Source organism: Silurus aristotelis (genome assembly GCF_946808225.1).
Source record: "Silurus aristotelis genome assembly, chromosome: 14".
In the NCBI taxonomy this organism is placed as follows: Eukaryota; Metazoa; Chordata; class Actinopteri; order Siluriformes; family Siluridae; genus Silurus; species Silurus aristotelis.
The window spans coordinates 16,341,603-16,366,781 of NC_139587.1; the positions used below are offsets into that span (position 1 = coordinate 16,341,603).

General features: G+C 36.1%; 2 protein-coding genes across 7 annotated transcripts; one reads left to right on the forward strand and one right to left on the reverse strand.

Annotated features, from left to right (window-relative positions):
* Nucleotides 1–3,910: 3,910 nt before the first annotated feature.
* Nucleotides 3,911–7,153, reverse strand: fgf20b (fibroblast growth factor 20b; the record flags this gene model as incomplete). The annotated part of the gene is made up of 3 exons (XM_083559931.1): nt 3,911–6,043; nt 6,286–6,389; nt 6,886–7,153. 3 exons carry the CDS (start codon nt 7,151–7,153, stop codon nt 5,798–5,800), a joined length of 618 nt encoding a protein of 205 aa, XP_083416057.1. The 3' UTR covers nt 3,911–5,797.
* micu3b (mitochondrial calcium uptake family, member 3b) lies at nt 6,862–23,949 on the forward strand. 6 transcript variants are annotated; one of them, XM_083559925.1, is made up of 14 exons: nt 6,862–8,292; nt 9,930–10,074; nt 11,617–11,648; nt 11,743–11,821; nt 14,012–14,059; nt 14,222–14,304; nt 14,388–14,459; nt 14,650–14,691; nt 16,296–16,391; nt 17,171–17,262; nt 17,629–17,800; nt 19,248–19,356; nt 19,474–19,631; nt 22,332–23,949. In XM_083559925.1, the coding sequence occupies exons 1-14, from the start codon at nt 8,071–8,073 to the stop codon at nt 22,398–22,400; spliced, it is 1,419 nt and encodes a 472-aa protein (XP_083416051.1). In that variant the 5' UTR covers nt 6,862–8,070; the 3' UTR covers nt 22,401–23,949. The 6 variants fall into 6 exon arrangements, with proteins under 6 accessions (XP_083416051.1, XP_083416053.1, XP_083416052.1 ...); XM_083559927.1 differs by lacking the exon at nt 16,296–16,391 and having other exon boundaries at nt 7,990–8,292; XM_083559926.1 differs by lacking the exon at nt 14,650–14,691 and having other exon boundaries at nt 7,990–8,292.
* The last annotated feature ends 1,230 nt before the right edge of the window (nt 23,950–25,179 follow it).

Genomic DNA, 25,179 nt, shown 5'->3' on the forward strand with positions numbered 1-25,179 from the left:
TTGTGTCTTGTAACCCATCAGGGTACTCAATTATCTAGAACATATTTTTCAATTTATGTGTAATTATGTGTAAATCCATAAACCCTATTAACTCTCTTTGATACCTGTAAAAATTTCTCGGTACTTGCTGGGACTTGCTGTTATTTATAGAGGGACATCATGAGAGCAATTTAATTGCAGCTGCACACACTGACAGGTGGCCTCTCTGTTTTATTTTCACACTAAGCCCAAATAAAATTCACAGTTACAATCATGTAACCACACTACTCACATGCTATATAATAAAATAAACATACTGTAGATAGTAGAATTTATGGTTTATACCAGTGTTGGTGTGGATATCTGCAAAGAATCCACTGTAAAGAGAAATAGTCAATACACTTATCTACAGCAATTTATTATTTAAAAAGAAAATTGTTTTTTCGTTATGAACTGTGAAACAACAGAACGAAGAAGTGGAAGTACCGTGGGAGCAAACTGAAAAAAGATCAATATCAATAAGACATCAATAGGTTCACAAGGTTATTTTCAAACAGTCGAAGATATTTGCATTTAGACAACAAGCAATCTATCATGTCAACAGAAATCATTGCTTATCTTTTGTGAATGAAATCATAATCTATAAAGAAATCAAATCTCAATTTGAAAAATTTGTCCAAACATAATTAGGTAATACATTTCTGAAAATGAAATAAAATTACATACTACAGATTGCAATATTTTATTTAATTAATACTATTTCTGGTTTAACACCCTTTTTTGAGTATACAGTGTGCAAATGGTAAATGGTAAATCATCACAATATTGATCATGTTTTCTTTAGATTGAATCATCTGTTTGCTTTAAGCACACAACAAACCAGGCTGTGTGTGTCTCTTATACCATTTATGATTTAGAGGTTACTGAGTTACTGAAAATGTAAACCCTGATTTGGTCTTGTCAGTGAGCACAATTTGTATTCTGAATTGAACAGAGGCAGTCAGTTAAAGTGCTAAGTTACCAGTACATTCTTTTAACCTATCAGCTTTCCCAGTGTGTAAAACCAAACTCTACTAAACCCTCTTTTCTTTTGCTCTCCTCTTGTTTTGTTATTTTACCTGACAGTCCAGGTGTGAAAGGGGGTGAGGCCATGGAAAAACATTCAATTCTGTAAGCTTGTAATGAAAGAATCTATTGATTGACCTCTACATGCACAATGACAAATGGGTTAGCAATTTTCCGCCTCACTTATGGGCAACAATGCACATTTCCACTTTCACTTGGAAGCAGTGAGTGTATCATGTGCATACCTTTCTCAGGTTCGGCAAACAGTTCAGCAGGGTCCCTGCAAACTAAACTTTAAATCAATTGTGTACACATCTGGCATTTGATCAAATTCTCCTTAGAATAATAGTTTCTATTTAGTGGTGATTTATATTTAATATTTTAGCATAAACAATACTGATGTACTAGAGATTTGCTAAGTAGAGAAATCTAGTAGTTAGTCTTAGCCTAACTTTCTGGATGGACTCATTTAAATCAGTTTATCACAGTTCTTTCTGCTGCTCTGGTATACAATCAATTTGTAATGATTTTTTTTTGTCATTCAAGGATGTTATTCCATGTTGTGGCTGCTGATTGAATTACTCCCAAGTGCCTGAAGAATGTTTTAGGTGAAAACTATGGAAATTAACCAATTAACCTTTTTGCTGACCCCTTCAATAGGAGAACCCTGTGGGAAAATCTAACCAAAGAAAATCAAAGAGAGCTCGGAGCTTACAGACCTGCAGGCAATCTCACCTAAAATTCCCACATGTGAAAAGTGGTGCTACATCATACAAAACCTATGAATAAGTTAAACAAAAAGGCACAACAGAACACTGACCAAAACAGTCCCTAAACGATCAAAACAAAACATTTTTATGCAATAGAGCTGGTAAAATAATAAACTCCAACAAAAATAACAGTGTTTGGCACATTTATGTATTTTTAGCTCTAATCACTGTGTCCTGTAGGGGTAACCTGTCACAATGCTGAGAATCTAATTGATGCCTCATGCTTTCAGGCACAATTATTTGTGCCCAAATGTCAAGACCTAATTTGTGGCTTTACATGTTGAATGCATGAGACAAAAGCTCTGAGCTGGACTCTATTGGTAGAAACAGAGTGGTTTGCTCAGCAGATGTGGGGTGGTCTTAGTTAAGTTAAGGTTTAGTATGTTTAAAAGGAGAAACTCGAAACATAATCATTTTAGGGGGACTAAACAAGAATCAGTGGAGGGGTTTCACTTATGTTTTGTTGTAAACTTTATTGAGTTTTTAACTTGTTTAAAATAGTTAAAGTGCAATTACAGCATCACATATTTGAACCATTTAACTACATGTAAAAAGAAAATGTGTATATATTTGTAGGTGTATGTATGTAGATATGGTTTTTTTTTTTTTTTTTTTTTTTTTTTTTACATGTGATTAAAAAGATCCAACATGTGATTCTGAAATTGTACTTTACAATTTTGGCCAAGTACAAATAAAATCAAATGTTGCAATGAGACAAACTTATTTCAAGACATTTCTGACACCATTAGTGTTTGGCAATGGTTTGTAACCATAGGAAGGCCCCAGAGGTTTTTCAAAGCATGCAACCATTAACTGGATATTATACATCTTTGTAGGGTCTCCATAGCAATAAAAATAACAAATGAAACATTCCCACTGCACCTGACATCTTCAAGTCAAGAAAAATAAATATACAGAGCTTGAATACACACACACATATATACATATAGCTTAAGACCTCACTGATGACATGCCAAACACATATATGACTTTTGCTGTATTAGACATGGTAAAGAATTACTCTTTTTGTATTGAAGTAATCCCTTTATTGTGTTGAATATATGTTATGAATTTCCTACCCAATTTAGTAGACCAACACTGCTCACTGCTAAGCCATGTAAACAGAAATGCATTGTACTTTGGTTTTAAGGAGGTAATTTACTCTTAAAGGGATCTAAATAAATACTTGCTGTGCATATTGTCAGACACCACCCTTATGCAAACAGATACCTATCCTTAGAAGAATCTACTGCTTAAATCAGCAGGTGAGACTTAGTGCCATCCCAAGGGCTCTTCTCTGGTCAGTCTGCAAAAATATGAATTATACTTTATCATAATCCTGACAGACAACAAAGTCATGTAGGCTATGTTTTTTTCCCATGTGGCTGTGTGCACACCCTCCTCATATTTACTGCTGACAAACACAGGAGCAGTTGACAACTGCTAAGGGAACACCTGCACTGACAACACTTTTGTGTCAATGCATCTAATTGCCAGAATATCCAACCATAATATTAAGTAACCATAAGGAAACCTTTAAGGTTTTTTTGTTTTGTAGAAAATGCTACAAAGAAAATAGATTTTTCTAAAGGGGACCACACAGATGTTGCCATAAAGTTAAAACTGTTATGGGAAATGTTGTTCCCAACAGGATATATATACACACACACACACACACACACACACACACACACACACACACACACACACACACACACACACACACACACACACACACACACACACACCTGTGATTGGATTTCTTTTAGGCCTCTTTTGGGCCACATCTAAAGTGATGGAAATAAGGGTGCATCCATTAAGTGCATGAGGTAGGCCTAAGAGAGAGAGCATAGATGAAGGATTTAAGTGTTGGCTGTAAAGTACCTTGGATCACCTGCTACAGTGACAAAGGCATCATTTTCATCCCAGACAGACTCAAAAACATTGGTTTAACAAGTGCCAAAAAGTATTTCATAGCATCGGGTATCAAAAGTAAAATTTACTCTTTACTTCAACTGAGCACTTGGAGCAGAAAGACCTTTTACTGGACATTTTAAACAAAGTTACCTAGTAGACAAGCTCAATAGAATACCTCAGCATTTACATTTTTAATGTGATATTATCTCTTACACACACCAACATCCACATAAACCAAAATGTGACACTGAATACATGTGATGTATGAAAACATTTTTTTCCTTTTTGGTGTAAATATTGACATGCATAGAAAAATGAAAAAAAAAAAATGTATTAAGCTGTATATCAAAATTCAATATGCTGATGCAAAGTTTTAAAACCTGACAGTAGCTATTGCACAGCCTTTCTAAAAACCTTTAGAGCTAAAATAACAGCAATATTTGCCCATTAAAAGCCCTATAATATCTAAACCCATTTTTGTTTCTACTGGCTGTCTCTTTCTCACCTCCATACACTGTTCCTTGTTATAAGTTTTTTAGAGGGGAAAATCCCGCAGTATCACATAAAGGTTGGCACCACGTTGACTCCCCTGTCATGACAGCCTCTGGCTCACCATCACAGAGATGCTGAGATCACACAGCACAGCTTTCATGCTTCGACACAAATATTCATCCAAGCATTACGGAAACTGTAGCTTGATATGCTTTTTTGCTCATTGTTGTGGAAATTGCTCATTGAGCCATTCAAACACAGTCAGAAAAAAAGAAGGTGAGCCTGAGGTATCTAAATTTCATATTGTCTAAGTGACAGTTGGTTTAATTGCAAATGCTGGTACAGACAATTAATCTCAGTCTCAGACAATACTACAAGACACTTATGTCACAGATATAATGAAAGACAAATGATTACCTTCCTTGATTAATATTTCAGTAAGACACCAGTTGTTACTGATATGTCCTTAAGTGGTTATATAAACCTTTTCTTTGTTCCAAAATAGTCAGCAGAGACAGCTTAATACTTATCAGTTTGACCCCTTTTGTGCAAGACTGCCAAACCACTAGACTGCAGCTAAGGTTCAGTTTTTATTTCACCCTGATCTTGTCATTGGGAGGTTGTTACATGAGAAGTTCTCTAAAAGGAGCTTTGAAGTTGACGAGTTGTGCTGGACATTTTGTTCACAGCATAACCAGGGCCACAAAACACAAACAAAGAACATATATAATATTAAGGAAATATTTATCCTGTTAAAAGTGTAACTTTTCAAAGCTTTCATTGATATATCAATTACATATTTCTAGACAGATTAAATTCTGGGGAAATAAAAAAGATATGACAGGTGCATTTTAAACATAATCCCAAACCCTTGACAGAATCATTTTGAACCTTCTTGAAAAGTTTTTTTTAGAACTAATCTTTTTACATGTTTTCGAAAAAAGAAAAAGCAGTTTCTTATCATATTATAGTGACAGTATAATATAATATTATGCACTTCCATAATATGAAACATCTGATTTCATAATATCTTAAGGCACCTTCTACAGTGTATCTAATTAGATAAGTCTACATTTAGATGTAAAAAATATATATTATCAAATAAATAAATACATAAAATAAATATATGTCATGTGAACTGTATAAATAATATTCTGCTTATGTGTTATGTATCTCCACAGCTTTCAATCTTGACATTTTAGCACATCACATAAGTAATGTTCCTTCAGTTTTCTCCAAAGCCAATCAATAAGTCTTATAAATGTATTTTCCAGAATCAAACAGTACATGCTCTCTTGTTAATCTTCAGCAGCATGCCAAATGCTAAATAGTTTCATTTAGGCCCATGGACTCTCAGACGCCTTCTGTAGCTTGCATAACTTAGGAAAATGACCAGGACAGAGCACTTCAGCATCATTTCTGGTCTATGCATCCTGAAGCAAGCAACCATGTCATCTTTCAGGCACTGCCAGGTGTACCTTGGCTACAAGACACCCATCCATGTCTCCTGTTCCTTTATGATAAGAACATGGTTTAAGAGACTTATTTCCCTTCAGATCCCAAGCATGCTGACCTCAGCTGTGTCCCAAAACCTCTTTGTAAAGTTCAGGTACTTTATCAGGGTCTACTGGCCTGGGAAGAAAATGTGTAAATTTCTGATGTCTCCTTGACTTTGTCCCATCTCGTGGTGTTCCATCCTTGTTTAGAGCCACATAGTAGCGTGCCCCCTTTTCACCGTGTTTGTAGAGGTTGGAGGAATATGTGTTGTACCAGTTCTCTTCAAACTGTTCCCGGAAGACACACTCAGCTGTCAGTTTCTCCTAAAAGGTAACAAAAGGCAGAAAATTAAACATCACTGATTGTAGCGCACTAGACGCAGAACCTTTAAAAAAAGAAAACAATTAAGTTGTGATTTAAAGAAACATTCTCTTCCTCTCTCTCTCTCTCACACACACACACACACACACACACACACACACACACACACACACACACACACACAAATATGCACACACAGACATTGCACATAGAACTATTCACATAAACTGTCTAAAATACTTACAGAGCCATAAAGTTCCCCCTTGTCATTCATTCCAAGGTAGAGGCCACTGTCCACTCCTCGGATGCTGATTAATCCAACTGCAAGGCTTATGAATTCCAAAATACCTGGAGAAGAATAAAACAATTGTTCTGAGCATGTACTCTGCAGTCTAAGACCACAGTCTAGTCACACATTGTGAGTAAGCTGCTCTGAAATACTAGCTAGGTAAGATTACTATTGACTGCCTCTATTCAAATTATAAAGTTGGTCAAATGTTCTGTGACACACAGAATAGGTGCTATAAGTGATACCTTTGCATTACTGCAAAGTGCAAAGCAAATAATAATAAAACATAATAAACGTATAACAAAAGTATATGCAGTGTATATTCAGTAGTGGGAATATATGCACATGTGGACTGTAATCTGAAGTAATAAAGGCATAATAAATGTATATGCAGTGTACAATCTGCATAACATTTTTGTAGATGGAATATATGCACATGTAGACTGTAATCTTAAGTCATATGAATAGTTTTATGAATAAAAAAAAATCAATACATTTATCATCTTCCAGTCTGAAATAATGCATTGCGTCAAAGCAAAATCAACTCCCTCATACCAAAGCGACTGTGGTCTTTCCTCGTGCCCTGCACCATGCCGTCCGGTAGGATTTCCAGGTGAAAGCCGGTTCTGCAGTAAAGCTGTCTTCTCCTCAGGATGCCCTTTAAGTGCACCAGGTCGGCTGGTGTGCTGCGGGACAGGCGCTCGGCCGGAAATCGCTGGTCTCCGAGCAACGCGAGAGTCTCGGCGAGCGGCGGCAGGAACAGGAGAGAGCCGGCGGCTCCTGCGCTTTCTGCACCCTGCATCAGCGCGCTCATCTCCGCCATCACCGGCCGAAACTATCAACGGTCACTGGAGCCGAGCGTAAACCCACAACCACCACCACAAGCACCAGCACACCACCTAACGTCCGGCGCTCCTGCGATCCATGCAAACCACAGCCCCCGGAAAGTAAACGGTTCAAGAGTTTCCGACAGCAGGGCAATAATATAATTTCTAAGACTCCGCCACAGACTTTCCCAAATGTAATATAATCCACCGATCAGAAAACTTGATTCAATTGCAGGCTTTATTGAGTCACTTTCATATAAATTCCATGAATTTATGGCATAACACGTTTTGCTTAATCTGAATTACATCCACAACGCATGAAGTAGTCTGTTTAGTCTTGAAACGTGCGACTGATAAATCCGGCGCACCTCTAGGGCAAAACTCACAGCCCGACTTCTGGTTTAAGGTGTGTGTGTGTGTGTGTGTGTGTGTGGTACTTTGGGTGTGTGCGGGAAGTGGTTTATGCTGTGTGAGCACAGGGCAGGTGCACAGCTGCGGCAGGAGGGCTCTGGTGGGCGGCGCTGGTATTTAAGACCTGCCTTACCACAACGTTTCCTTTTCGCACTTAACGTGTTCTAGATACATCTGTATCTTTCTTCCTCTGTGTGTATGTGTGTTTGTGGAGGGTAACGGTCGCAACGTGAGTTTGCGTTTATAAAAAAAAACAATCACAGCATCTCTTAGTATAGCACAAAACCATACCCAAAACAAAGATATTTTAAATATATGCTTGACAAGCGTAATTGCATTGAACCACCACTGAAATCGGCAAAATTAATAATAAAAAAACCCATTGTGATTGAAAATGACAATCGGCTGTATTTATTCGACCCTGTGCGCGCGCTTGATTGGACTGGGCTAAAGCACATCTCGCGAGGAGTCGCTTCGCACTGGCCACTGTGGCACTGGAACGATGGCGGCGGTCGTACGCCGGTTCAGCACTATAGTAAACATCATCAGCGCTTGTAAAAAAGGCACAACCCAATCGTTCAAATGGAAAATCTCCACGCGACGGGTTGTGACAGGGCTGTGCATCGCGGCAGGTGGACTAGCTGCGTGTCAACATTGCCGAGTGAAATCAGTCGACACAACGAGGAGGATCCACGTAGTCCCGGTTGTGTTTGCTAAAGAAAAGGTACGGTTTAGGAAATTTGCAAAAGGATGCATTGAATTGTTACACGCATCTCTTTACCCCTATGTTACAGTGCGAAGTAAACAAGCAGTTCCTTTGGGACTTGCAATGACGCTCTCCACTATACATAGGTGCTGAAAACAAGGAAATCGAATGTTTGAAATGGAAATCTCTGCCCTCAAATAGGATGGAGCTACACAACTAAGAAGGCAATTGCTCATATATAGAATGTTACTTCAAAAGCTTTCATTTTAAATTATTACTGTACATACATAGCAAAAGACATTTGATGAACACCATAGGGTTATTAGATTCATTGTTAATAAAGGTTACATCTAAAAACCTTAAGGGTTTTTGGTTGCTTTCATGGAAGAATCCTAAATAGGAACAATACAGAAGAGAGGGTTAAAAGACTTCTTCAAAAATGTGGAGCAATAAAAGAAGGTTTATAGAATCATTTGTGAAGCAGAAAACCCTTTAAAAAAGACTGAAATATTTTCTTCTTAACGTGCTATATGCACCTATAAAGCCTTAGAAACCACCGAAGAATCCATTAAATGTTATCTGTTCAACTAGAAAAAATATGGTCATGTATTCACATATGCTGTATTGTTTGACATGAATCTTTCTGAATTTCAAATGTTTTCTGAAATGGAAGTCAATTTATTTTTTATTTTTCTGGTGAAGCAGCATATATTTGGCCTGAAACATAGACAATGCTTCTAATTAAAAATTAAAAAATATATAAATAAATAAAAAGCTCTAGAGTTATAGAAAGAAATTTCAGTAGTAGCTTTCAGGGAAAATGTACTAGTTTAGACCTAGCTGTGCTTAGAGAAGAGTGACAAGACAAGGTTGTGCACTATAGGCATATTCTTGGCACAAGTCTTTCTGACAAGTTGGTGCAGCGGTAAACTATAAAGGGGGCTGCTGTGAAAAGAACCATCACTGATTTGTTGGATCATTAAACCATACATGATTGGCTCAGTCTACTGTGCAATTGCCCTTACACTGTGCTTGTTTATTCTTTTGCTTCCTTATCTTGAGGTAGGTGGGGGAAAGGGCACTGGACATAACCTTAGCTTGTGGATAGAGATTACAGAATTCAGGGCTGAGGTAACAGGACACTGATCCTTGGCAGCAAAGCTGACATTTGATGTGGGTAATAAGTAGCATAGGCACACCTTCCCATGGTGTTTGCCTAGTGCCCAGTGGGCCTGGCTGTCTGCCACCTGGGAAAGACACCAACTCCTAGTCCTAGTGAGCTCAGCCTCATTATAGATGAGCCATAATATGGTTTCTCTCTATTAGTAAATATTTAAAACTGATCAGTATTTTTAGGTATGTTTTATAAGGTGTTTTACACACACGTGATAATGCAATATAATTTCATGCAGATTTGGCATAAATATGAATTTGCATAAATTATAACAATTATTTTAATGTCCATTGTGCTTACCTTAATCATTCATAACCTTTCATATAATTATTAAAAAAAAATTTTTTTTGATAAATTGTGAATTCATACAAATGTGCAATTATGACTACATGCTCATTAACAACTGTGATTTAATTGTAGGCTTGGTGGTTCTTTTGCTTTGATGTAAATATTTGATGTGTGTGGTTTTCTTTTACTGTAGACAAAGATCTCTTCTGATGATGAAGCCGTGGCAATGTCAGCTCATGAGCACAGGTTCCGTCTGTTTAGTTCAGTGGAGTACGAAGGGCAGCTTTACATGACACCACAGGACTTCATCGAGTCAGTTACCATGAGTGAGCCAAAGAGTAAGCACTAACCATTCACTAAGAAGAGATAGTTTATACTCTTAAGACTCAATGCTTTCTAGCTCTTAGATGATATTATTGACTGAAAAGAATGGACATGAAACCATATACGTCTTTCTGACTGAATGAAACTGAGGCATCAAGTGGATGTTTTTCATACAAGCAAACCACCCAGTTTTTGCTTTGAGGTTAGCTATGACTGGTCATTATCTATGAAGTCATAACACCTGCATGGAGATAGCTATCTCCACCAGCATTTTATTTAGGGACCGAATGAAAACAATGAAAAACCATTTGCAAACATGTTTGAGCTCTAGGGTATCTTTTTGATGGCTCTTACCTGTGGTGGAAGTTCACATCAAGACAGGTGTGGTTGAATGTTTTGATCTTGATTACATTTATTTAGAAACCCTATTGTACACATGTTATTATACACTATTGTTAGCGGCTATTATACAGTGGCATTTTTATATTATTGGAAGAAAGTTTATACCTAGGATATTTTCACTCTACTTAAGGCTCCACCCCGATTGGTTCTTTCACACTGTGGGTCGAAAACGCCACTGTAACATTAGAAAGCCACTTGCTTTCTCTAGTCCTCTTTCTGTAGTTCAGAGAAAACCAGCCTCTTTGGCCTTGCTTAAAGATGAATCTTGAGATGTCTGTGGTTTCAGAACTTGTATGTTTCTTGTAAGTTGCTGCTGTAAGCTAGCTTGGAGCTTTCCTCAGGCTTAGATAGAAAAAGCCCACTGATAGTTTAAAACTAAAGGTATGAGGTTTTACTTTGTGTGAATTCTTATTATCTACTGTCTGTTGTGTCTATGTGCCTGGTGTGTGAAGACAGAAATAAAATCTTAACTCTAATATAATGCATTCACTGTCAACCACATTATCTTTAATGGCACATGCTCAGCACAAAAGGTATTTATGGTTTTATGCCATGGCTGTAAAGGTTGTTGAGTGTGCTATAACATTGCATGTTTATGAAAGCCTGAGCAAAGACCCACTAAGCATAAAAATAATTTAATAATGCAAACATACCATATTAATTATATATTCATTTGTAGTTGTTTTGCTTATGCATGACACTTAATTACTTTTTTGAAAAAAAAAAATGTGATCATGCTTTGTGTTTATGGGTCTATTGCAATGTTATTTTAATAGGTTTAGGACTACATTTATGCGAGAAGCAGAAAGTGCTTGCACCTACAGGGTCAGTAATGATTTTTTAATTGCATGGAGAACAACCTCATGATTGCGGTTGCAGTGCTGCTCGAGTACAAATACATGAACTCAGTCATGCATTTTATGACCCCTGGCTGGATCGCAACAACAAGGCCTTGCTATTTTTTCAGAACTTGTATTTACAGTGTTATCCTGTAGAAAAACTACATTGGATTATGTAAATCTCTTGTAATGTTAACTAGATTAATCTTTAGACTAAATGATATCATGCATTAAACCATGTTAGCTGTGATAAATTGGAATCAAGTGCTTTCTGTCTGAGCTAAATGTTTCTAAAACTGTATTAATTCCTCCTAGAAAAAAAGTTTTGGCGAGCCCTGGCAAAACAGGTAAAAAAAAAAATTTAATTCCTACTAAATGTTGCATATGACACTGACTGTATTTCATTGACAGATTATTTTAAACGTTCACTTCTCTTCAAAGGATTTAGACAAGATTCTCTCAGATACACCTCCTGTTTGGAAAGGCTCATCCAGGCTTTTCAGGAACTTAAATGAAAAAGGTGAGAATTCACAAGTAAATGCTTGTATATATTTGTACTCCTGAGGATATTTACATTTACAATTAGAAGGATGAGTGAAAGTACATAGAGATTTTGGAAGCATTTTGGAAGTCAAGTGAATTGATTACTAAGTGCTTAAACAGCCTTTCTACCTGAGGAGGTGAGTTGACATGCTGCTGTAAACAGCAGAAAGAAAACAATTTGTATTTGATCCTTGTGGGCTACTGATCTCAGTAGGGCAGTTTTATAAAAAAGAAATCAAATAGGTTATGTACCAGAAATATCAGCTGTCTTTTTTCTAATAGAAATGGAAGCGTCTGCACAAAGGCATGCTATGAGCAAGCTGCAGTCAAGACTAGAAAAGGCAAAGCGTGGATTAGCTCCTGATTCAGGAATATGTGTGATCAGGAATATGTGTGATCTGGTATGGTTGCAATATTTAGAGAATGTTTATTCAATCATACAGATACACTAAAATTATATAAGCAGCGTAATTGTTTCTCTAAGATCTAGGAACCCTCCTTGGCAGAATATTTCAAACAAGCAAACTGCTAAAACTTGGTGGTCACATTTGCTAATGATTTATATATATATATATATATATATATATATATATATATATACATACATACACACACACACACACACACACACACACACACACACACACACACCTTTACACTCTTTTTTTGATTTATAAACAAAGCTTGTGTCAGAAGACAAGGAGGGCTGTTTGAACTTTTCAGTGTAGCTATGCTGAGACTTGTTCCTGTGACAGCTCCCCATCACCGATGATAGTATGAATTCTAAGAATGGCATTGGATTACATTTCTCACACTGACACTTTGTGTGAATCATTTCTGAGAATGTTTGTATTTCTGACAACATCTGCTCAAGCATATGGGCTCAGTTTCTTTCTGCAAGACTGAAGCTGACTCTTGTCTGGATGTCTGCAAAACTGTTATAACCTTCATACAAATAACAGGCCCAAACCTATTTAGCTACTTTAATGACTCTTCATTCGTCTTGTTGTGGCTGTTTCAAAATAAAAATGCATGATCTTAGGAGTTTACAATGATAAATAAATGATTTTTAAAGTGTTACAAAATCTCTAAAGACTAAATTTTTTTCTCATTTGATACTAAATTCATTCATTCATTTTCTCCCGCTTATCCGTAATTCGGGTCGCGGGTGATACTAAATTAGTTCCTCAAATAACATTAGACATTGTAACATTTTATCCTGATCAAGATTTTTCATTCTATAATAATAGAAGTATATAGTTCACTTTGAGTAAAACAACTTAATACATCACATCATAGTTATTAAATAAGTATAATAAAAAAGCACATACAGTATATAGCCAAATATGTTTAAACCACAGGATGATGGCATATTAGTGGTCTAGCAACAGCCACTTGTACTGATTGTATGATGTACCATTTACAACTCTAGAAATTCAGAAAAATAAATAATGGGACAGTTTTCTTTTTGCACTTTGACCAGTTTGATTATTTCAAACACCAGTTTAATTAAATAATCTTAAAAAAGCATTTAAAGATAACAACCATGAATTGAGTATTATGTCTAGTTATATGTGCTGCTGCATCCACAACTGCTTTGCTAGGCATACTGACATCCTTTCCCACAACTCTCAAAAGCAGTCACCCTGAGCTATCTGTGCCCGAGTCAATATCTCTGCCTGCAAACAAAAGCTTGGGAATGCTTTCAACGGTCACAACAATTTTCTTTAAGTCGCTCCTTGACTGAATCCTGACAGTTGCTCTTCCTTTTCTCGCTTTTCCGCACAACAAAAGGACTAGCAGGCCCGAAAGAAGAACACACTCCCCACATCAAGCAGCCCCAATCAGCAGCAGATCACTTGAGAATGTTTTACACCTAGGAAAACAAACAGAGGATGTCCCAGGAGCCAGGCATTTGGGCTGTTTTTTGTTTGGGTTTGTGACCAGCCTGATTACTTGAGTTGAACTGTCTCTATTTGTGTGAAAAAGAAAAAAAAACACCAATTAGTAGTTAAGAAGGGAATCCCCTTAGATGTTATCAATGGCTAAAGAGATATGTTGCGGTTGAAATGACATACGATTTTAAGCTTGATTTTTTTAAGGGCGGTTTAACAATCAAAAAGCCATCAATTCAAAATTGTTCAACATTTTATTCATTGTTTTTCAGGCATCATCTCATATACAGAGTTTCTGTTTCTTCTTTGCATTTTGACAAGTGAGTATTAAATGAATGGCACAGATTTTTTAATGTTTATATGTTATGGGATTCTTTTTGTGTCAATGTCAGATGTGTGTGTGTGTGTGTGTGTGTGTGTGTGTGTGTGTGTGTGTGTGTGTGTGTGTGTGTGTGTGTGTGTGTGTGTGCATAATTTTCTAGAGCCTCAGGCAGGATTTAAGATAGCTTTCAACATGTTTGATGCAGATGGCAATGAAATGGTGGACAAAAGGGAGTTTATGGTGGTATGTTTTCCCTCTGCTTTATACTAATCTAACTAATTCAGTGTGTGTAAGCTGATGTCAAATGAAAGACTTTTCTCCTTTAGCTAGAGGAAATATTTCGTAAGAAAAATGACAAAAAGGATAGAGTTGGAGAGAATGATAGCATATCACAACTGGTAAGAGAAACATCATATTTTCTTTTAGTTAAAAGGCAAAATCACAGCTATTTATTTTAATACATGTTAAACCAGTTTAATCCAGTAATTGCAATAAAGTAATATTACAAACACACCAGGCTAATATAAATATATGTAATGTCAAAAATGTTAAGAAGAATTTTAAAATTAATTTTCTGTTATCTCCAAGAAAGTGGAACTGTATGGATATCAAGGTTCTGTCAGCCATGCTGTATGTATCAAAAAGACAAAGCTAAAAAAGAAAAAATGCATGGCTTGTTTATTTGCCTGCTTGATGTGTGTTGAGCATGATAGAATGTATGGCAGTTATATACATTTGTGCATGTGCATTTATTATATTTATGTATGTACTATTTGGTACAGTGGATGAATTACCCATTTAAAACAAACCTGGGCCTGCTTCACCATTATGGAGCTTTTCTGACAGGCACAGAGGAATGATCTATTTAGATTTTTTTTTTTACGATGCATTGTGTCACATTTAAGTAAAGTCAAATGAAATGACCCTTATACACTGCTCAGCCTCAGAAAAGCAGGACAATGTGTCCTAATGGATCTTGGCTGAATGCAATCTGAAACATGTTTCAATTGTCTGGGACAGCAAAAGTAGACCAGATGATTTATGTTACTTGTCTACTGTCAGTTGGCGTTCGCTGAGGCGTGGTTGCCCAGATCTCGCTTAAAAAGCCCTCACCCAAATACAAGCCATTCCTCCTGGACCCCCATGTTTTATTTTTACAGTTACTTAAAAAGTGGTATTCAAGCTCAGATTACCTTTTTTCACCAGTCTGACTATGAAGAGCCATGTGCCATTCATGGCTAACACTGAAGTGGGAACCAGTTTTAGCAAAAAAAAATAAAAAATTCAATAAATATTTTTGCACTGCATGTGTACCTAGGGTCTTACCCAAAATGAATAGTTATTAAATACAATCAGTTAGGTCTACTGTTAACTATAATGTAAAGCAGAGCAGCCTTTATTTGCACAGTTTTAAAACACAATTTTTGTCATTGAAAGCATGTTGCCTTGAATGTGGAAAGCATGTTGCCTTGTTCATGTGCATGAACTAATAAATCCTATATTTTAAATAAAAAATATAAAAAAAAGAAAAAAAAGATGGATAAAATGATGGATGGCAGCAAAAAAGAAAAAAAAAAGCACATGAGCTGACAGTTTAAATGTACAAGCTTTTAAGTTCAGAGACGTGGTATTACAAGCACTAATCACATAAGTCAAAGGGTAAATACTTGTTAAGAGACAGTCAAACAAATTCAGACCTTTGTGGATAGTTTTGATGGTGTGAATAGAACTAGGGTTTTAGAAAAAGGATAAAATTACATACAGCAATTCCTTGACGATTATCAAGATAAAAAAGTATGCATTATTAACATGATACTGTATACTAAAATATTATGTTGTCAGAATGTAACCAACATTGTTATTTAGGTGTATACGTTTTTGAAAGCTTTGTTACATTTCCATGAATTAGGGAAATTAAAAATAACTGTCACAATGTTTAATTGACATAAGCCAATGAAAAAAACAGTGACTTCAGGTTTGTTTAATATTCAGTTTACATTTTATGGCCAATAAACTTAATGGCAGCTGACCAACTCCTTGTCTACTGTATCTACTGTCTGTATTTGTGGATTTTTTGGATGTGCATGACATGCATGGCTTGCATTGTGATTACAAGGAAAAATAATTTATTTGTAAATGCTACGTGGACTGTTGTGTTTCTGTGTATTTATTTTACTCATTTCATGGTGAATGACTGTTTTGAAAGCTCTAACTGCTGTACTTCTGATATGCAGGCTCTTAAAAAAGAACAGCAAGATTTTGTACCTAGAAGCTTCTGGGATGTGCTGAAGCATGGTGCAAAAATAGTTCTCTTTTCAGATCTGGTGGAGGTACAAACATCCTCTGTCTCGTCACCATAATTGTACATACAGTACTATCTTTAACTTTGTCACCTTTGAATTTAGTTTTCATGTTTACCCATTATGTAATATATATATACAAACTCTAAATGTGCAGCTAATATTTACCATTATCATTTCCAGAACAAAACAGAAATTGATTTTCAATATATTAATCAAACACTGTATACATCTATTTGCCTAAGAGCAATTACATTTCATTTGCATCTAGTGGTTAGAAAGGACAGTGTTCATAAAGTGTATTTCTTTTGTTTTTTAAATATTTTGCAGCAATGAGACTTAGGATAAAGTAAATGGGAGCTTTGTTGCTAAAGTGAAAGCCTCATCATCCTTAACAACAGATCCACATTATAAAGGAAAGAACACTGATATGACATGCTGTGTTTTTATTTATTTATTTATTTATTTTGCATGAGACCCTGTTTGCTGTCTGGCATGGACAACCTGCTCTTTATTTCACGCTTGAAGGAATATAACAAAAATATATAAACACTCAAATTTCACTAATCAAATGACTAGTGCACAAGGGTAAATTCTCAGAAAGTAAATTACAAGCAAGGAAGTGAGGCACTGACTTTCATTAAAAAGTGATATGCACCTGTGTTTATCAGTTTTGTGGCGTTTCTGTGGAAAGGTACACGTCCCATGGATGTGTTGTTTTGACAAACGTACCACATGTAATGGCTTTATTGTGATTGCCTTCTCAGTCAGAGGTTGATGAGTAACTCCTTTGACTTATGCCTTCACAGCATGTACAAGAGAACATTGTTGACACAACTCTGTTGGTGCATTTCTTTGGAAAAAAAGGAAAAACCGAACTGAACTTTGAGGACTTTTACAGGTAAAAGTCTATTTAGTTAGCATTATTTAGCAAAATTCTTTATAGAAAAAGATAAAAAAAAAAAATAAATCACCACTCGTAGTTTGACTGACTGATGAATGCCTGTAGAACTTGTTCAAACTGTCTGTATGGCTGTGACCTTCATATCACTTTGCTGCAAATGGAATGAATTATATTCACAAATAAAAACATTCACCAGTGAATAGCTGCATATGTACTACTAAGGAATAAAAAACACATGAAACATATTTGGAGAATGTGTATTCTTTTTGAAGCATTTGGAGCTAGTCATTTACTTAAGAGTCTCACTCATTCAGTGGTGGCATGTCCTCTCAGCACTGCGTCTACATCTTCTTCTTTCGGCAGATTCATGGACAACCTGCAGACAGAAGTACTTGAGATCGAGTTCCTTGCCTATTCTAAAGGCATGACCACTATCAGTGAGGAAGACTTTGCTCGGATCCTTCTGCGATACACTACTGTGGACAACATCAGCAGCTACCTGGAGAATGTACATCAGAGCATTCCTGATGAGAAGGTAAAGGCTTTTGCTTTACTCATCGCATTTACCAACAGAATGTTGCTTACCGAAACAGAGTGACCCTTGGACCAGCACACTTTAAACATATCTCCCTGCTGCAATGCTGAGTGAAGCTTGGCTTTTTAAAAGTAATGCGATTACAATACAGCTACTTTCTACCGAGTCTGTCATTTCTAAATTTCCTTTACCATTTAAAATGTATTAATAAATACATAAACAAAATACATGCACATATACAAATACTATAATAATAATAATAAAAACTGAGGTCAAATATAACTGTAATATGAATGCCACTGCTCATTGTTTATCCATATATAGGCAGTATAAACATTATTCTTTTTGTCAGTATCCTCTTGCTCTTTATCTAGCAGATATCCAACAAGTTAAGGTATGCATGCACTTTTGTTTTTGCAATCTTAAACAAATATTCTCCTACTGTTGCAATTGCATATTGATGAGTCTTATTGGCCAGAGATTACTTTTATGTACAACCTTTTCCCTCAGGAAAAGCTGCTTCATTGCTTTTCACATCCGAGCCAAAATTACTTGGCAGAAATCAATGCAAACACTCAGCTGGGATGTTAACTTGAGTCTAAAAGAAAACAGGCCCTTGTTTTTGATTTTGCACTGTTCACACTCATTCATGCATAAAAAAAAAAAAATTCACCTAATGAGGAGGCTGTTGGTAGATGTCCATAGACGACTAAGTGTGTCTTATCACCACGTTAAGTGATATTGTATGTAGTTGCACTTATAAAAGCAGCCATGCTTCACATGTTACTCATTAGTTAATTTGTAAAACAGACACATGGTGCTGCAGAAAGAAAAAAGTGGTGTAGTGACTAAGAATGGATGAGTGGAATTCAATAGACTGGTAGACTAGTAATCCACTAGTCCTGAGTTGTTTTGGATAGAGTCCCTTTGTTTTTGTTTATGTGAGAATCCAGTTAATCTTCTTTGGAAAAAAAAAATCTACAGACTGCTTGACCTTAAAACTGAGTGCTGACAGCTCAAGTCATAGGCCTGGAACAGGACCTGGGTGGGTATACTTTGACTGTTTGACTAAGTTATTTCCTGCCTTTGGATCTGTTATCTGTCTGACAGCTTCAAGGTCCCTTAGATACTTAAGTTTTCCCTCTGATTGAGAGAGTTAAGTCTGGCTTAGATAATGTGTTGTTCAGAGCTCTGCATTTGTTATCGGAAACATTATTCTCAGGGTTCAGACATCATTTGGAGAGTCATTATTTTTATGAGTTTTCTCCCAGAGACAGCACCTATGATATCATAAACTCTGTTTTTTTTCTTGATTGAATTATTGAATTCTTTTTTTCCCAAAATTATTAAAAAACTTTAAATATGTAATCCTTTAGAACCTGAAGCTGTCTAAATGTCTATGGCAAGACCTTCTGCTATAAATAAATCATATCATTGTTTCTTGTAGGGAATCACATTTGAGGAATTCAGGTCATTCTTTCAGTTTCTCAATAACTTAGAAGACTTTGCCATTGCCATGCAAATGTATAACTTCGCAAGTCGACCAATTGGACAAGGTAAACTTTGCTTAGAATTAAATGATTTACAATAAAATACAATACCTGTCTCTACTCGTTGTTTGGATTTGAGCAGATGCTGAAAGATGTTTTTATCATATCAAATTTGTTGCACAGATGAGTTTGCACGTGCAGTCTATGTGGCCACGGGCTTAAAACTCTCCCAACACCTTGTGAATATTGTCTTCAAGATTTTTGACGTGGACCACGACGAGCAACTTAGCTACAAGGAGTTCATTGGAATCATGAAGAACCGTCTGCATCGAGGCTCCTGGGTAAATGAGACATGAGGGTCAGGCGCTCCACAGCTGGGGCTGTTTAAACACTGTTTATCTTCCTTTTACAGCAGCTTGGGTGACAGCAGGGCTATAAACCCCCATTAATCTGAGTGAAAAATGTCCTTAGACATGAAATCAGACATGTAGATTCTACACAACAGTAACCTGCTGTGATACAGACTGAGAAGGCAGAGCATTGTTAGTTAATAAGTTATTATGTACAGGTTCATTTGGTTCCTGTTTGAGGCACCAGTTAATATAGATAGATTCTGCTGTTGTTACTCTATTTTAAATAAATATTCAGACCATTCCTTCAAAAAGCTGTTGTTTATGTAAATTATATGGCATACAATTCTATTCAAAATGATTACAAATGAGCTGATGATGTTGCTCAAGAGCCCAACAAAGGCAGTTTGAGTAGAGCTGGAATTCAAACTCACAAATGTCTGATTAGCTTTCCAAAGCTTTAGCCACTAAGCCACCACTGGGCTCAACTCCCAGAATAGATAACCAGAGAGCTACTAAGCCTTCACCAAGACACTTTGAGTATTTCGATTGGATTTTATCCTAATAACTTTCTATTTTTTTAACTACAGATATTCCACAAATTTTGTGATTTGTTCTACTCTGTTAATTTGTAAAAGGATATAGGGTGATAATTATATATTTGTCATTACTATTGGGTAATCTATATAACTAATTTGTTTAGAGCTTTTCTCTCTCTAAAGGAATTGCACTTATTGCACTTCACAAGTGAAATTACACAGCAGAAATCAATGCAAGTGCTCAGCTAGGATCTGGATGTGGCAGAAAGTTTAATCCAAAACACAATACAATTTTACTTTAGCAAACCCATCCATGCATAGTAAAATTAAAACCCCGTACTTCCCTGCACAAAAATGCATCAAAACCATCATTGCTTAAAAAGGATTTTATACATTGCCTAAGAGATTTTTATATACTCTTTACAGTACTCATTTTACTTGTGAAACAATATAAAAGACGGGCCAGCAGAAAGAGAAATGCTGTTAAGTTTTGAGAACAGTGCGTGGAATTTGAAAGGTTTGGACCGATAATTCACAAACCCTGTGATTTTTTTCCCTTTGTTTTTGTTTATGTGGGACATTTTTGGAAACAAAAATCTGTGGGAATCAACAAAGGTCTGAGAGAAAAGTCTGCTAAATAAATAAAAGAACATTTGTCTTTAGGTGCAATAAACGTGTGTATAATATGGTTGCCCATTTGTCTGATCATTTTCTGCCATCTAGTGGTGGTAACAAAAATATGTTTTTATATATTGCACTTCTTGACCTTGAGACTTTTGAAGTATTTGCAAATTTATTACAATTTAAAATAAGAAATTGTCAGAATAGCTGGCAAAAAAAGTGAGTACACAAGTGATAACAGTTGTATGTTGCTTAACCATGCAAAGCCACATGTCCTATTCATCGTTTTCATGTTTTTGTCTGCTTGGCAGGAGCATACAAATTTCAGTATCTTGTATTAGACCACTGTATGTTCAGCATGGCACATCATGGCAAAGAACTCTCTGAGGATTTTAGAATTAGAATTGTTCCTTTCCACAAAGATGGCCTAGGCTATAAGAAGTTTGGTAACACCATGAAACTGAGTTATAGTACAGTGACCAGGGTCATACAGAGATTTCCCAAGATGGTTTCCACTCAGAACAGCCCTCGCAAGGGTCCATCAAAGAAGCTGATTCCTTGTGCTGTGGATCGGGTGCAGAAGCTGGTTTCAAAAACAGACACGGGTGCTGCCAGCATTGCTTTAGAGGTTGCGGAAAAATGGTCTCATCACAGATGGAAGCTCTTCTGAAGCTGGTTCGCAAGAAAGCTCACAAACAGTTTGCTGAAAATAACCGGTCCAAGAGCATGAAATACTGGAACCATGTCCTGTGATCTGCTAAGACTAAGATAAACTTGTTTGGCTCAGATGGTGTCCAGCATGTGTGGTGACGCCCTGGTGAGAATTACCATGAAAATTGCGTCTTGCCACAGTCAAGCATGGTGGTTGGAGCATCATGGTCTTTGGCTGCATGAGTGCTGCTGGTACTGATAACCTGTGCTTCATTGAAGGAAACACATACTTCCAACACATACTGTGACATTCTGAACCCTATTGAATATCTGTTGGGTATCTTCAATGGGAGGGTGGAAAAGCGGCATGTGTCTAATATTAAGCAGCTCCGTGATGTCATTATGGAGGAGTGGAGGAGGATCCCAGCAACAAACTGTGCAGCTCTGGTGAATTCCATGCCTACGAAGATTAAGGCAGTGCTAGATAACAATGGTGTTCACACAAAATATTGACACTTTGGACACAGTTTTGACATGTTCACTTAGGGTGAACTCATTTTTGTTGCCAGCTATTTTTACAATAATGGCTCTATTTTTAGAGAACAGTAAATCTTTACTGCAATACAAGCTTCACATTGACTCCTGTAAAATGTATCCAATACTATACTGTCTCTTGAGACGGTTTACTAAAATGGTTGCTGAAATGTGATGTGGTGTACTTACTTTTGTGTATATATATATATATATACACACACATACATACATATAAAACATATACATATATACATACATATATACATAAATACATGTAGTTTTTTTGATTTCTTGGGGAATTTTTATTCTAATCACCATAATTCTATTTTATCTTCTTCACTTCCAGGGATATCGAGGAGGGGAGAGGTTCACCACCTTTAAGGCCTGTATGAAGAAAGAGCTATCTGGAAAATAGTTTGAAGAAAAGAAAAGAAAAAAAAAAGCCTTATTTATACCTGTTATTATAGCCATATTTAGTGTTTGTAGCTATTCTCAGTGAAATCTAGTGATATTGTCTTTCCCAAAAAACAGGCTTGGTAGTATGATATTGCTTTTTGGATGTTTCAACAAAAGCACAGCAGGAAAGCACAATGTGTTTTTACCAAGACTTTTTTGCCTAAGCATCCTGTTACTCTGCAATATTCATGTGCTGGTCAATTAACAGATACTAGACACCAGACAGACACTGGGCCAGTGAGAACTGCCATTGCATAAGTTTTATGTTAAGATTCAAGAAAGGAATTAGTTGATGCTTTTGCCTATTAAAATTGTATGTAGAATGTTAGCTGTTACATTAGGAATTGTGTAATTGAAAATTTACTATAGCTAGTTACCATTAAACTATACATTAGACTATAGCTTGTAATCAATTTTTAATATTAATGGTTTAACCCTTTAACAGGCAATCATCAAATTAAACCACATTTAGATTTTAATTCCCCCCACTGATTTGCCTGTTAAAAGTAACAGTGGAAGATCCTATTAAATAAAAAGAAATATCATTATGGTTTTACTTTATTTAAAATTCTATTGTACACTATTTTGTTTTTTTTTACATTTTAGTTTAACAAATTAACAAATAACGAGTAGCTCTAGTGATATCAGTATGTGGTTTTCACATACTCTGTAAGTATCCAATATCTGAAAGAGCCCCCTTGTGAATTTATGTCAGAAACATTAATCTTAATCTCTTGAGATGAAGCAAAAAGTTCGAGCTGAAAATATGAACACTACATATTTTAATAATTATGATAGATGTGTCTAACTGCATGATTAAGATGCCTGTTAAATAGGTAAATACTTAAATGTTAGTGAAACTAGTGAAGAATACACTCAGAGTACCTCTAATATGATAAGCCATTGAATCAGATTAAGCCTTTACCTCCAGTACATCTGCCTAATACCTTTCCAGTGACACATTTGCAGAGCCCTTTAACATAAAATAAGCGAAAGATTAATATTTACATTTTACATACAACCATTAAAAACAGAAACATTTTGAAATATTTTATAAATACTGTATTTTATAACCTTGCTTTAACCTATTCAGGATTTTGCTCTTTAGGCCTTTTGCAGAAATGCAATATGTTTTCATTAAACAACCGAGGCAAAATCATGGTGGGTTTATGACTATATTTTTCTATGTAGTCTTCTATAATATGTCAGGACCTATTATATTTATAATCAAAATATTTTCTGAAGTCAACATATACAATCAGGACTGTTTTATTGCTTGACTATAAATCAGGACAATGCCATACTCCACGTAGATGTGATGCTTATTCAATAAGAAGTCTGTGGGATCAAATCAAAAAAATTTTAAAAGCCAAAGTCAGCACTGATATCTGTGTATTAGCCTCTATCTGTCTTTTGTAAAAAAAACAAAAAAAAAAACAAACAAGGCTACTGTAAAAACGTTAAAGAGTGTATTGTCATATGTAAACTGGCTGAATAAATAACCTACCTACCGTCAGCATGCGTGTAATTTTATGTTGTTGTTACTATATTATCTTGCTATAAGCTATGCTAGTTAAAGTTTCTTAATGCTTTATTTATCTGCTATGATTAATATGATTTCTGCTGGAAGTTGCCATGTTTACTGAGGAAAGTACATTTAAAGGTAATTTACACTAATCCTTTTAATAAAAACCTATAATACTGAATTGGCTGACCTTATATAGTATGTGTCTGCTGAGTCTTTATCCATTAAATTTCTTAGGGCTTTTGAATGCATTCAAACAAGAATCACTGTGATTGTTAAGAACTGGAGTCCTGCAGGTTCATTTCAGGCTGGATATTTTTTTAATGCACCAATTTAAATATTGCCTATAAAATAACCACATTAATGCAATTTAGAGGATTAAACAAAGGAAAACGTAAAGAAAAAACATTTTTATCTTATTTTTATTAAAGCACAGTTTTGATTAAAACGTGTCAGGAGACTGCATGGTATTTGGATGCATTAGCAGTTTTATTAAAAAGAACAAAGCAGACAACCAAAATGGTGATGCCAACTTAAAATGGTGATGCCAACAGAATACATTAGCCTAGGGCAAATTCACCAAAGAAAAGAGGAGTCATAGACATTTCAAGGGATTGTTATGACTTATTTGTTTGTTTATATTATTATTATTATTATTATTATTATTGTTATTATTATTATGAATGTATTTATTCTTCTTCTTCTTCTTTTTCTTTCGGCTGCTCCCATTAGGGGTCGCCACAGCGGATCATCCGTCTCCATACCACCCTGTCCTCTATATCTGCCTCTTTTACACCAACTACCTGCATGTCTTCCCTCACCACATCCATGAACCTCCTCCTTGGCCTTCCTCTTTTCCTCCTACCTGGTGGCTCCATCTTCAGCATTTTTCTACCAATATAATTCATGTCCCTTCTCTGCACATGTCCAAACCATCTCAATCTCGCCTCCCTCACCTTGTCACCACAACATCCTACATGTGCTGTCCCTCTAATAAACTCATTTCTAATCTTGTCCATCCTCGTCACTCCCAACGAAAACCTCAACATCTTCAGCTCTGCTACCTCCAGCTCCACCTCCTGTCTTTTACTCAATGCCACTGTCTCTAATCCATACAACATCGCAGGTCTCACCACAGTCCTATAAACTTTCCCTTTCATTCTTGCAGATACTCTTCTATCACAAATCACTCCTGTCACTCTTCTCCACCCAC